This window comes from Malaclemys terrapin, chromosome 10 (assembly GCF_027887155.1).
Source record: "Malaclemys terrapin pileata isolate rMalTer1 chromosome 10, rMalTer1.hap1, whole genome shotgun sequence".
Lineage (NCBI taxonomy): Eukaryota > Metazoa > Chordata > Testudines > Emydidae > Malaclemys > Malaclemys terrapin.
In genome coordinates, this window is record NC_071514.1 from 47,695,360 (window position 1) to 47,709,849 (window position 14,490).

The 14,490-nt window shown below is 49.5% G+C and overlaps 1 protein-coding gene across 3 annotated transcripts in view; it reads right to left on the reverse strand.

Moving 5' to 3' along the window:
* LOC128843888 (cholesterol side-chain cleavage enzyme, mitochondrial) overlaps window positions 1–14,159 on the reverse strand; it is a 30,498-nt gene extending 16,339 nt beyond the window's left edge. For 2 of the 3 annotated variants that reach the window (XM_054041011.1, XM_054041010.1), the window contains exons 1-5: window positions 7,809–8,224; window positions 3,149–3,304; window positions 2,301–2,500; window positions 993–1,196; window positions 144–304 (exon numbers count right to left, since the gene is read on the reverse strand). In XM_054041011.1, the coding sequence (XP_053896986.1) occupies window positions 144–304; window positions 993–1,196; window positions 2,301–2,500; window positions 3,149–3,304; window positions 7,809–8,098 (1,011 nt within the window). In that variant the 5' untranslated portion in view covers window positions 8,099–8,224. Of the gene's footprint in view, window positions 1–143; window positions 305–992; window positions 1,197–2,300; window positions 2,501–3,148; window positions 3,305–7,808; window positions 8,225–13,906 lie in introns of those variants that run through there. The other variant, XM_054041012.1, reaches the window with a different exon arrangement.
* Between the last annotated feature and the right edge of the window lie 331 nt (window positions 14,160–14,490).

The window sequence follows — 14,490 nt, forward strand, 5'->3', positions numbered from 1 at the left end:
GGCATTGTGAGATACAGCCCAGGCTGGAGAGAGTTAAGGGGGAACAGCGGTCCCACAGTCTGAGGCTGCATCCCAGGGGGGATCCTGTCACAATCACCACCACAACAGTGGCACTCTCCCCAATCCCCAAGGCTCATCCTTACTGTGTCCACCCCGCCCGCCATCATCTCTGTCACGTTGGCCTTGATGTCATCGATGGGCAGTTTGTCCTGTACTAAGAGGCTGGACAGGATCCCAGTATATTCCTTGGTGCTTTTCCGGTCCAGCCGAAGCTCTCGGTAGATGTTCTGAATGCACTTGTCAGCTGGGGAAAGGGGGAGGGAGATAGGGAGAAAAAGCAAAGCAGTAAATTCAGCATCTATAAGGGCCCAGCCCTCCTCCCACTCCCCATGCCACCCCACCCCACTTCTGAGCAGGTCCCTGAGTCTCCTGAGGATGCTAAGGTGCTGTCACTGAGTGGCTTTTTAATGGCATCTCTTAAGTCAAAGGATCTCACCAGCCCCAGCCAAAAACTGTGTGGCTTTTCCATGGGACAGCTCATTGGGCTTTCCCAGACTGGCCAGCCCTGGCTAGAATCTGGTACCCAAGGACACTATGGGGAATCCTGCACTTTCCTGACACTTTGTATCTTTCCTATAATTCCCCAACTGAAGCCACTTGAGTGATCCCTCCTGCACCACAGAAAACCCCACCAGCTCCTCCAGCAGCGCTATCCCTGCTGCCTTCCATCTAAGAGACCCTGGCAACATATCAGAGCCCTCAGTATAGCAAGGAGCAAGTATCTTGCCAGAATCATCCCTTCCTATGAGCAAGAGCTATTTTCTGTGCAAATCCATCCTTTTCCCTGCATGATGCTCCAACAACTTCTCATCTATGGCAGTATGATACTGACTCTGGGGCCTTCCACATGACAGCATGAACTCTCCTGCTCTAGCCACCAACCTTACTCTAAGATGGGTGAGATCTATGCAGCAGTGCACATGAGCTCTCACCATGCCTGAAAATCACATCCCAGGACTCCACATGGTTCCGCCAGGTCTTAGAGTTGATCCTGCAGAGCAGGCTGGGTGGGATGTAGAGCATGGGTGAGGTGGTGTGGAACATCAGGGTCACGGCATCGATGAACTTCTGTGCCTCGGGGTCAATTAAATCCTGCAGGAGCCCGAGGCGTGCTCCATACAGGACGTTGCACACGGCTGCAGGGGCAAGGGTTAGGGTTAGAACCCAAAACTTCCAACATCACCAAAAATGTCACTCTGGGGTGATCGGAGGCCATTGGCCACAGGCACCTCCATTGCACAGTATGTTTATATGTAGGGCTGGTAGTGCTGTCTATTAAGGATACACAGGCAACTGTAAATCTGGCGTTTCCTAGCTTCCAAAAGCTTGGCTTTACAACCTTAATGTTCTTTTTTATGTAGTTCTATTGCATGTAAGATATAGTATCTCTTATCCAACATCATTCCAAGATCTTCACTCCAGAGAGGGGTCATTTCTACCCATCTTTATTCTAGCACTAACATATTTGTCGTTATATATATAAAATGCAGTGTCTAGGACTGAAATGCAGCCACCTCTGTGGTGAAATGGCAGTATTTCAGGGTCAGCCGACACTGCACAACAGTTCAGGACACGAAGAAAGAGCACTACATGTAGCTGTGGCTGCAGAGAGGGTTTGGTGAGGCACGATGACTCCAGATGAAATTTGGCCAGGACTCTGGAGCCATCAACTGTATTCTTGGAGGAAGTGCCATGAGTAGTCAGAGACAGTTCAGGGGCCAGCTGGTGTAAATTGATGTGTTTCCATTGACTTCAGTGGAGCTGTGGTGACTTAAACCAGCTGTGGATGTGGTCCTATAAATATATTTCATCCACAAGACACTCAGACATGATGGGCAGAGAGGTTCTGGATGATCCTTGCAGAACCTCGCATTGCAGTCTGAGGCATAAGGTTAGACACTTACGGATTCTATCCCATGGGGTTTGTTTCAAGCTGAAGAGGTTCTGCTGAAGGTCACGTAGGTGCTCATCCAAACAGATTTTCCTAAGCAGAAAGGGTGGATTTTCCACCTCCTAAGGGCGTTCAGACCCTATAGGTATGGTTCAACCCCTTCTAATGATAAGGGGCCATTTGCAAAGTCACAGGAATCAGTGTCATGTCTGGGTGGCTGGATTTAAGCACTAGTGCAAACTGACTGAGCTCAGCAGGAGCTTTTCTCTGCTTCCCCCAGCCCCAGGTGCCCCCACTGAGCAAATGGACGCCCACAGGCAGCTGCAGCATGCCAGCCCAGCCCACTCACACTCCAGGGCGAAGCGGAATAGCTCATTGGTGAGGTCGGCCGTCCACCTCCCCCGGCCACTCTTCTCGATCTGGACTCGGACCCTCTTGACAAAGTCCTCGCCCACCTCATTCAACAGGGGCACAAAGCAGTCAATCACCTGCAGGGACAGGACCTCTTTATTCAGAATGAGGCGGTCGGAGCGCCAGGCCTCTCCCTTCCTGGGAAAATCAAAGGAAGATCACTCACATCGCTGTGTTCCCTGATATGTCCCGCCTTTCAGGGCAGGGCACAGTATAAACCCAAATCTTCCCCCCTACACCCAGCCCCTACCCACCTCTGCAACCCTCCTCATCTCGCCCAAGAAGCAACACAGACTGATTTTCCCTGAGTGGCACCCACTGCTTCCTATCCAGCTGCAATGCCCTGGCTGGTCTGTTCCCATGTGAATTCCTTCCCAGACCTAGAGTCACATGTTACAGGCCACAGTCCTGACCTGACAGTCACACGGGTCCTAGCAGAAGGGAAACAAGTTGCATGGGGAGTGTAAGCTAGGGATCAAGAAGGGTTTCCAGGATGGGCAGGTTGGCATGTGCTCCAGTTAAGAGACCAGACCTGACTATCTACTACTGGTAAACCTACCTGACCCACCTGAGCCTCAGACAGTTTCCTAAGAATTAGGTGCCAACCCACTTCTCTCCCCAGCTGATGCTCCAAATTCAGAGGCATCACTATGACAATGCTCCTCTTTTCACATCATGCTACATCTCCTCCCTTCCTAGATTACTACATAAAGGTGAGTCCAGCTACCTTTGTCATTAGAAAGGGAACTTCACTCCCCAGCATACCCTTTTATAGACCTTACTTACTTGAGAAGCACTCCATATGGCTTGTTGCGGAAGTCACGGTAGGCCACCCAAGGTGGCACCATGAACCTCTCTGGATAGTTGCCCTCTGATTTAAAGAGAGTAGCAGCATCTTCAGGGTTAATGATATTCACACTCTGGTAGAGGCCGAGTTTCTCCCTGTGAAATTTGACAGGGGATCAGGACACTCCCACAAGCAAAGAGCCCTGAAGAAAACTTCCCTTGCTGACCCTGATAAATGCTGAGTGGGGCAGGAGTTGTAACTGGTACCCCATGAGTAGCAAATGGGGAAATTTACAAGGGCCAGAGTCTCTGTTCAGCATCGATACACACCTAAAAGTCTGGCTGCTGATCAAAACTATGGGCCTGATCCAAAGTTTGGAGAAGTCTTTCCACTGACACCAATGAACTCTGGATCAAGCCCTGTCTTCTGAATTATGTATTTAATTAACTTGAAATGTCTAAAACATGCCCATTGCAGTTGCCGCTGGGTATATGTTGTATGTGAAAATAGGCCACTATCAAAACTCTTATGACATAAATAACACACATAACCTCCCATACTTGAAATTCAGAGGATGGGCTTTTCAGCAAATCCCATTGACTCCCAATAAGACATATGCTCCAAAAATCAGTTGGCCATTCTGACTCCAAAGGGCTTTGGACCAGCCCTTAACCAGTGCTTCATAATCTATATGGGATTATGACTGGAGACTGCACTCAGTGACAGGGGCAGCAATATGTATTTTGCCTCCCCAAGCACAGCAGTCAGGCAGCCTTTGGCGGCATGCCTGTGGGAGGTCCGCCAGTCCCGCGCCTTCGACGTACCCGCCACCAAATTGCCGCAGAAACCGTGGGACCGGCGGACCTCTTGCAGGCATGCCGCCAAAGGCTGCCTGACTGCCGCCCTCGCGTTTGGTGCTCTGGTGCCTTGAGCTGCCCCTGCTCAGTGACCCAAGAGGTCTCTTCCCTTCTGTTTTTAATACTTCTGCATTTGTTTAGTGATTAGTGTATGGGATTGGCATCCTGGAGAACTGGCTTCTGTTATTGACTCCCTCTCTGAATCCAAGTCATGCCCCCTTCCCCTGCCTCTGTTTACCCTTCTGTAAAATCAGAACAACAATAATATTTCCCTCTCTCCTATGGGTATTGTGAGGCTTGTTTAGTTTAATGTTTGTTGATTTTGCTCCCAGTCCTTGGACAAAAGGGGCCATCACAGGAATTAGACATGGAAATGAGTTAGATTGAATGAGCTACGATTTCCCGTCCAATACAGGGGTAGCCCCAAGCTGTTCCTTAGTTCTTGTACTTACTGGGAATAAGTAAATAAGTATTATTTACTTATTCCGATAATACAAGAACTAGGGGTCACCAAATGAAATTAATAGGCAGCAGGTTTAAAACAAATAAAAGGAAGTTCTTCTTCACGCAGCGCACAGTCAACTTGTGGAACTCCTTACTTGAGAAGGTTGTGAAGGCTAGGACTATAACAGAGTTTAAAAGAGAACTGGATAAATTCATGGTGGTTAAGTCCATTAATGGCTATTAGCCAGGACGGGTAAGGAATGGTGTCCCTAGCCTCTGTCTGTCAGAGGATGGAGATGGATGGCAGGAGAGAGATCACTTGATCATTGCCTGTTAGGTTCACTCCCTCTGTGGCACCTGGCATTGGCCACTGTCGGTAGACAGGATACTGGGCTAGATGGACCTTTGGTCTGACCCGGTACGGCCTTTCTTACGTTCTTATGTTATGTTCCCATTGGGAGAGTTTTCGTTAGTCTTACACTCAGGAATTTTGGTCAGTTGATTTTATTTCCTTTCTTAATATCATACCCTGTCATAGCAGCCTCCTCGCTGTTTGCCAAGCTAAACTGCACATATTTAGCTAATTTTATCTTCCTCACTCAACCCCTTTGCTGCTGTTCTCTGAACTACCTTCCTGTTACCAATATCTTGCTGATAATGATTCTACCTAAAACACAGCTGGTCGCCATTACCATGGAATCTGAGCCTGCCATGGGCTTTGAAGTATTTGTCCTAACAACTCTGTGAGGAAGGGAAATGTTATTCCCATTTCACAAGTGGTATACTAAGGTGTAGAGAAACTAATGGCCAGATTTTGAAAGATACTTAGGCATCGGTGTTCTCAGTCTTGCAACACCTAACTCGTTGAGGAGCCTAAATCTCACTCAAAAGTGGTTTAGGCACCTAGGATTCTAAATCCAATTGGCTTTCAATGGGAATTTGGCACCTAAGGGTATAAATCCATTATGCAAATGAGATTTAGGCTCCTAAATAAATTAGGTTGCTACAACACTGAGTGCAGCAATACCTAAGTACCTTTACAAATCTGGGCCTAAGTGAGTTGCCCATGGTCACATGTGAAGTCTGTAGTTGAGCAGGAACACAGGTCTCCAGCATCCCAGGCTAAAACCCTAACTACTGAACCACCCTTCCTCTTCTGCCTGAAGACAATGAATTGCCCAGAACCATATTTTAGGGGCACTTGCACCAATCCAAAGTATCAATTACCTGGCAGCCTTGCATGAAGCCTTGATATCAAGTTTCAACACCTTCGAAAAAAGTACCCACTTTTGAAAATGCTGGCCTTAACCTCCCTATGCCTCAGTTTTCCCACCTGTAAAGCAGGGGTAATAAGTTACCTACCTCATAGGGAGACAGTGAAGCTTAATCTATGAATGTGCCTTAACATCCTGGGCTACCTCTTGGGTTTAGTGGTGCAGCTGCTCTGGGTCTGTAACTCTTAGTGTGATCAAGGGGCGATCACATGGGAAAGACTCACTCTTCCTGTCTGCCCGGTGCACACAGTGAAGAATTTGAGCAGGCTGCATTGTGGCTTTGGAGCCACAGCCTGAGTCTGCATGGGACAAAAGGGCTGTGCAGCTGTCAGAACTCAGCCAGAATTCCCCCTGGCGCACTGATGTGGAAGCTTTGTCACCTGTTTCAAGAAGGCAGCATCTATTTCCCCTCCACCCCTTCATACTGGCTCAGCTGCTCTAACTGGCACAGAGCCATGGTTGCACCATCCATTTGTCCCACAACAACCTCTTTGGGAAGGCTGGCATGGTGTGTGCCACTAGCCTTTCACACGGATCATGCAAGAATTAGCTGTGGCTGTCCACAGGGCCTAAGTGCAAGGAGCAGCTCCCCTTGAACACCCAGCCACAATCTAAACTACATCACAGCCACATCCCACAGCCTTGTTCCATAGGGCCTCCCCCTAAATGTCCTTCCTAAGGACATCCTGGGAGCTGCCAACACCTGCAACTCCAAACCAATGGGAATTGCCGGAGATCAACACCACCCAAGATCAGACTCTAGTTACCCAGGCAAAACACCTATTGCTTCCAAAGGGAACTGAGCACAAATAAAGAATAAGGGCTTCAGGATCAGGCCCATGCAGACTAAACTAGCCCCAGCTGTGTAACAGCTATACAAGGTAGTGGGTCAAATCCCTAAGACTAAGTCTAGGGGTGAATTTGGGCCCATGAGATTTTCTCATGCCTAAAATAACCCTGGGCTAGAGAGCTACTGGTGGAAGCAAAACATTGAGATGAAAAATATAAAGCCAGCACCTCAGCTGGTGTAAATGGACACAGCTCCACTGCAACCTGTAGAAATCCCCTGACTTTTGCTAGCTGAGAATCTGGCCCATAGCCTTGTACTAAGTACAGTTTGGAGAGAAGTTTGCTGTTGATAATAGAGTCCTAAAGATTCTGCCAGCCAAGGGAGTGTGATCAGAGCAACAATGAAAATGTATCGAACAATGTAAATGGCCACTTCGATCCCATGTTGGCTTTCTCAGTACGGTTACACGCTACAACTATTTTGATTTGCAGATAGAAGGGTAAATCCAGGGCCTCTTGCCCTGTTATATTAACTGTTGGTTGAGTTGGGCATGTGCTGCAATGACAGAGTAAAATTACACTGTGTGATGTTACATGTTCACACACTGGGGTTTTGTATTACTGCCCATCCCCATGGCGTCTGAGCTCCTAGATGTACAAACCTACATAGAAAGGAAGGGTGGCCTTCTGGTTAAGCCACCAGCTGAGACTTCCTGTCACCCCTAAATCTGGCCCAGACCAGACACTGAAGGATCTTTCAGACCTGACCCTGCTAGACTATTAGTGTTCCAGTCACTGAAATCAGGGTCCCTCTGTGCTAGGCACTGTGTGTGGTGGGGACGGAGGGCCTGCACCAAAGACCTTACCATCTCAATAGCCAAAGGGTAGGTTGAGAAACTGAGGCACAAAGAGGCCAGTGACTTGCCCACTGTCATGCAGCAAGTCAGTTCCAGATCTGGCACTAGAGCCCAGGTCGCCTCACTCCCAGCCTTATCCACTAGACCACACTGCCCCTCAGTTTATACTACTGGAGTTGGGTCCCTGGGGACAGAGGTAAAAGTGGATCTAAATGGAGGGGCAGATGGATAAGATTGTCCCATAAGGCACTGAGAACCCAAATTTCCAGGCTCCTGCTCTATTGCCCAACCCACTAGACTCTGGTACCTCAACACCCTACCTATACACACCTGATCCCCATATTTTCTTTTATGCTGCTGAGCTGCCCTTAGCAGGGATGTGCAGAGCAGAAGGAGAGCTGTTGCTGCCCAAGTGGGGCCTGCCTCACAGCTTCTTACCTGTAAATGGGTCCAAACGTCTGGAACTTGTGGATCATGATGTTGTGGACGTTGTGGAAGCCACCCTCCTGCCAGAAGTGAAAGAGGTTAAGCCAGCCTGTTCTCCAGTTGCCTGGGAGCTCGCTGAAGGACCGGGCCACCTTCCCTTGGAGGGAAGGAGGGTACACCTCGCCAGCAGCTGTGTAAACCCTGCGGTAGCCAGGGACCTGGCCATCCTTGGTAGGGGAGAGGATCCACAGGCTGCTGGGATTGGCTAAAGCTGGCAAACGCAAGCCACTCCTGGATAACATGGCCCTCAGGGAAGGGAGAACAAAACCAACGAGTCACCTTGTGAGGGAAAATTCCTGCAGACTAGCCCACGCTCCAAGAGCCTTGCTCTTATATTAACACAGTCTCTGTCAAGGATATGAGCTAGCCAGTTGAATCACTGCTGCAGTCCTTGCCTCCCAATCACTTTGATAATTATAGTAATGACAGTGGAAGGTTAGTGCAAGCCACGCCCATAGGAATGCAGGAGTAAGGGGGGAGCGAGGTAGGGGGTGGACATGGTTGGCTACTCCCACTTCCCTTCCCAGTGAGAAGGCTCAGGAATGCATTTCTTTGCAAGGGATAGAAATCTGATTCTGATCAGCTAGCTAACCCTAATCTTTGATGCTCCAACAATGCTGGTTAGCTTGGTTTCATAGGATTGGGTGATACAGTATGTTTGGGGGAAGGACGAGGGGGCACAGAACAAGGACCATGACTTAGATCCTCAAAGATATTTACATTCGTAACTTTCATTGAAATCAAAGCTCTATATAATTACTGTATGAGTCAAAATAACACCACCACCTACCTCTTTTAATAAGTAGATCTGAAAGCACTTTACAAAGAGGTCAGAATTATTATCTTCCTTTTACAAACGGGAAAACTGAGGCACAGAGAGGTGATGTAACGAAGCAGGCCAGTGCTAGAAATAGATCCCAATTTCCTGACTTTTAGTCCAGTGCTCTACCCACTAGGAAACAGTACTTTTTCAAAGGATACTCTGCAAATAAAAATTGAGCTCACTCAAAATCTGCTCCCCATCTAGAGGAGAACTGGCTGTTTCAAAGCAGCCAACTCTGGTGATTTCACTGCAAGTCCTGTGACATTTGGTGTTTTTCTTAAAGTTGCAGCTCCTGGAGTCCACTGGTTGCAGGAGAATCTCAGCTTTTGGGTTTTTGATTTTTTTTTTTTAATTGCTGAGAAAAGATTGAAATTGTGAAACAATGCACCGTGAAATCTCAGAAACTAGGAGGTAAGGAAAAAGATCATATAGATATAATAAATCTCATTATGTTTAAGCCAATCTCATGATTTCTGGGGGCCTGGCTCCTGATTTTTGAATGCTTGGGGATTGGCAATACTACAATTCATAAGGCCCGAGTTCTGTTTGGCTTGGGTAAACTAAGTTCAGGGCAAAAAACACTTTGAAATCAAGAATATTTTTCTGCGTTTGCATAGTACAAAAGTCTGAGATGTATGGGTTTGCCAGGAAGGTTCCCCTTGAAAACGAAAACAACACAGTTTCAAGTTGTCATGGACTCACAGTACTCATGCTCTCCGCCAGCTCTGTATGGTCCCTGGGAGGAACCCCCTTCAGTGCCACAGCCCTTTTCAAGGGGTTCACTCTCTCTCGGGGGTTAAGCTGTAGGCCCCTCCACCTCCTGGAACTGCACCTCTCTGACCCTCAGCATGCCTGTCTCTCAATGTGGGCCCCCTCAGGGAGTCCACTCGCTCTGGACCCCCAGGGCCTCCAACCCCAGAGGGAATAATGCAACCCTGATCTCTAGACTGGAGTGATTCTCAGCCAACATAAAACAGAAGGGTTTATGGAGTATCAGAACCCAGCATGGGAAACTCTCTGGGCCCTCAGGCCTAGCATCCCTCAGCACAGTACATCTAGGTTTGTCCCACATCCAGGTGGGCTCTGGCTGCTCTCTCTCCAGTCCAGAAGCCCTTCCTTCCAACCGAGGCATTCTATATCACCTATCACAGGCCCCAACAGCTCCTCCCCTGTCCTTTGTCTTCCATCCCAGGTAAACAGGTAGCTGGGGCCTCTCTCCTCCATCCTTTGCTCCCCCTCTGGCTGGAACTGGTTGGTCAGGTCACCTGGGTCCTCTCTCCTCAACCCATTGGCCTCCCACTGGCCAGCACTGGCTGCCTTCCAAGCTGGGCTGGGCCTCTTGGTAACCAGACTGGTGAGTCGCTAGGGTCCCCCATCTCCAGACTGTTGTCTGGCGTCCCAGCTGCTAGGCAAGGTAACACCTGGTCTTCTGTAACAACAAACCCTCTCTCACCACCTTGTTAAATATTCAGCACACAGGGAAACTGAGGCACACACACACTATTTATGTAAAACACTACCAAAATCCCCAGTTTTGTCACATCTCTCCCCCTTTGAGTCTGAACTGAGCAGGGTCACTCCAGCCAGTAACCTGGGGAAGTTCAGCCCCCCCGTCTCTAAGACAAGCATCGGCTTTAACATTCATGCTCCTCTTAACATGGACCATGGACCACCCCTATATGATCATCCAGAAGGAACAGACTCCACTGTAAGAATTTGGCATTAGCCCCTTTTATCCAATGCAGCCATGGCAAGGCGAGTGGTCAGTGTACACCATAAAGCGCTGCCCACATAGATACAGCTGCAGTTTTTTTCAGAGCCCATCCCAGGGCCAGGCATTCCTTCTCTATGGCTGCATAGTTCTGCTCCTGGGGGAACAACTTCTTGCTCAAGTACATGATGGGATGTCTCTCCCCCTTTGCATTGGCCTGAATCAGCACCACACCCAGCCCTGCGTCTGGGGTGTCGGTGAACACCCTAAAGGATTTGTCCAAGTCTGGGTTTGCCAGCACCAGCCCCTGGATTAGAGCCTCCTTCAGCGCACAGAGCACCCCTGGCACTGCAAGGCTAGACCACCATGTCTGGCTTGCCCAAATTACCAAGCTTCGTAATGGGAGCTAAAGTGGGGTACAAAGCTTCAGTAGTACCCTGCCATCCCATTAGAGACCTGGGCCTGTTTCTCGATTTGAGGAATGGGCCAATTTCTGGTTACCTTCACCTTGGGTGGCTCTGGCTTTAGGCAGCTGCTTCCCACGTTGTGGCTCAGGTACAATACAGCTGCCATCCTCATTTTACCCTTTCCGGCCTCTACCATCCGTCCTGCATCCTAGAGGCATCCCAGCCCCCTCTTCACTGGGACACAGTTCTCCCAGGTCAGGCTGAAGACACAGATATCTTGAATGTACACCAGGGCACAGTCCTCCACCCCCCTCAGTAACTGATCCACCTGGCGCTGAGAGGTGCCGGGTGCCCTCCTGAGGCCGAAAGGTAGGACCAGGAACTCAGAGCCCTATAGGGGTGATGGGAACAGATTTCAACCTGGCAACTGGGTCCAAAGGCACCTGCCAGTAGCCCCTGGTGAGATTCACAGTAGTGAGGTAATTGCCAACCCACCTTGTCTAGGATTTTGTTAGTCCTAGACATTCCAGAAACTTGGGCTTTAAAATAAATACCAAGTCTCATAATAAAATCACAAGAGCTAGAAGCTCTGCAGTGGGTGGGGGAGGGATGACCCACAAGGGCCAGGTGACAGGGCTTAAGGGTGGTGTTTTGGAGCTATGTATGTGTGTGGGGAGGGATGGGTGTCACAAGGCCCAGGGGACGGGCTCTGAGCGACATGCAGTGTTTTGGAGACAGTGCGTGGATCAGGTGACGGGACTGAGGGATGCATGGTGTTTTGGAGACAGTGTGTGGGTCAGTATCTCCAGGGCCAGGAGACGTGCCCTGAAGGGCGCACAATATTTTGAAGGCAGTGTATATGACAGTGTGACGGGCCCTGAGGGGCACACAATGTTTTCGAGACAGTATGTATGGGGTTTGTCACAAGGGCGATTTTACATGCCCTGAGAAGTGTGCAATATTTTGGAGCCTATGTGTATTAGGGATGTCACAAGAGGCCGGTGATGAACTTTAAGGGGCACGGCATGTTTTAGAGGCAATTTATATGAGGGGGTGTCAGAAGCGTTAGGTGACGGGATTGAGGGACGCATGGTGTTTTGAAGGCTGTGTATCTGGGGCGGCTTGTGTGACAACGGCTAGATGACATGCCCAGAGGAGCCTTTTGGAGGCAGTGTGTACGAAGCAGTGTCAAAAGGGCAAGGTTACAGGCCGTTTGGGGCACGCAGTGTTTTAGAGACAGTGTGTGTGTGGGGTGTGCGTCACAAGGGCCACATGACGGGCTCTGAGGGACGTGCAGTGTTTTGGAGGCAATGTGTATGGGGGGTTGGCGACACAGGGCAAGGTGACAGGCCCTGAGGGGAACAAAGTGTTTTGCAGGCAGTGTGTCTGGGGCAGGGGGAGGAGTATGTCACAAGGGCCACGTGACGAACCATGATGGGTGCCCGGAGTTTTGGATGCTGTGTGTATGGGGGGTTGTCACAAGAGCCAGGTGATGGACTCTGAGGGGCACGCAGTGTTTTGCAGGAAGGGTGTCTGGGGGATATGTTTCAAAAGGGCCTCATTGCCTGTCATGAGGCATCTGGAGTTTTGGATCCTGTGTGTATGGGGGGGGGTTCACAGGGGCCAGGTGAAGCACCCTGGGGGGGGGCGCATAGTGTTTTATAGGCAGTGTGTCTGGGACGGGGCTGTCACAAGGGCCATGTGATGAGCCATGAGGGTACCCAGAATTTTGAATGCTGTGCGTATGGAGGGTTGTCATAAGGGCCAGGAGATGGGCCCTAAGGGGCGCACTATTTTGGAAGCAGTGTGTATGGTGGGTGTTACAGGGGTCAGGTGACAGGGCCTGAGGGGAGCCCAGTATTTTGGAGGCACTGTGTATAGAGGGGGAGTTAGCAGTTCCAGGTGATGGGCTCTGAGGGGCACACAGTATTTTGGAGGAGGTATGTATAAGGTGGTGTCACAAGGGCCAGGTTACATGCCCTGAGCGGCGTGCACAAGGCCCAAGTGATAATTCAACCCTTTAAGTCAAACTCTTTAAACTTGCCTACAGCCAAGTTGCCTGTCACAAGGGCTGGTCAGGAATGTGGACTTCTGCAGTCTATGACTTCTGCAGTCCCATGCTGCTGGGGGACAACTTGGCCAACCATGTGAAGCTAGCCAAGAGGGTGGAAATGGTCACCTGCAGCCAGGCTAAGCAAGCCTCCACACCTTTCTACAAGGGCCCCGTCGGTGTTACCAGAGACCCAGACTGAGGTGGTGGAACCGGATTCCCTGCCAACGACTGCAATAGCAGTAGTGAATCCAGTCCCAGAGACCCAACCAGAACCAATCCTAGAACCAGAACGGGCAGAGCAACCAGCACCAAAACTGTTGCCAGCACTGAATCCAGTGTTTGCAATCCTGTCTATAACTCCAACGCCAGAGGGCACCACCGAGTCTGCACTGGCAGCAGCAGATAAACCTGCACAAGAGGCTCAGCCATAGCCTAAAATACAACATAGTGCACCAGCAGAGAGCAGCTCACAGTCAACAGAAACAACCCCATCATCTACATCGATTCCAGAGGGACCTGTGACGGGTTGGATCACAGAAACCCCCTTGGGAGCTGCCACCCGATGTGCAAAGACTACCCCTGCTTCTGCTTTCCCTGCCAGCTCAGGACTCCAGCACCCTGTATTGCTGAGCCAGACACTCCCGTCTGGCTCCAGACGGAGATCCAGGGTCCGAATCTCCTGTCCCAAAGCTGCAAGTTTACCTGAAAACAGCTCACAGTAGAGTGCTTGTCTTTAGCACTCAGATGCCCATCTCCCAGTGGGGTCTAAACCCAGATAAATCCGTTTTACCCTGTATAAAGCTTATGCAGGGCAAACTCATAAATTGTTCGCCCTCTATAACACTGATAGAGAGATATGCACAGTTGTTTGCTCCCCCAGGTATTAATACATACTCTGAGTAAATTACTAAATAAAAAGTGATTTTATTAAATACAGACAGTAGGATTTAAGTGGTTCAAAGTAGTAACAGACAGAACAAAGTAAGTCACCAAGCAAAATAAAATAAAATGCGCAGATCTATGCCTAATCAAACTGAATACAGATAATTTCCTCACCAGTTCCAGAGTGCTCCCTTTTACAGGCTAAGATCCTTTTAGCCTGGGTCCAGCAATCACTCACACCCCCTGTAGTTACTGTCCTTTGTTTCAGTCTCCTTCAAGTATCCTGGGGGGGGGGTGGGGTGGAGAGGCTCCTTCTTTAGCCAGCTGAAGACAAAATGGAGGGGTCTCCCACAGGTTTAAGTAGACTCTCTCTTGTGGGTGGAGACCTCCCTCCTATGCAAAGCCCAGCTCCAAGATGGAGTTTTGGAGTCACCTGGGCAAGTCACATGCCCCTGCGTGACTCAGACTTTCCAGGCCCATGCCATTGTTCACATGGCATCTTGCATGTCTCCAGGAAGACTTCTCATGTGGATTGGAGCATTCCAAGATGCATTGTTCCCTAAGTGTCTCCTGATCAGGTACTTAACCTGGCAAATTCCTTCCCAAAGAAGCTGACCAAATGCCTCACAAAACTTACTTAGAAATCAGGCAAGCATACAGCCCATATTCTTAACCTCGAGTAGAAAATGATATATATATGTACAAATAGGATGAATAGATATAGTAGACCATAACCCTTACGGAGATATGTTACATGG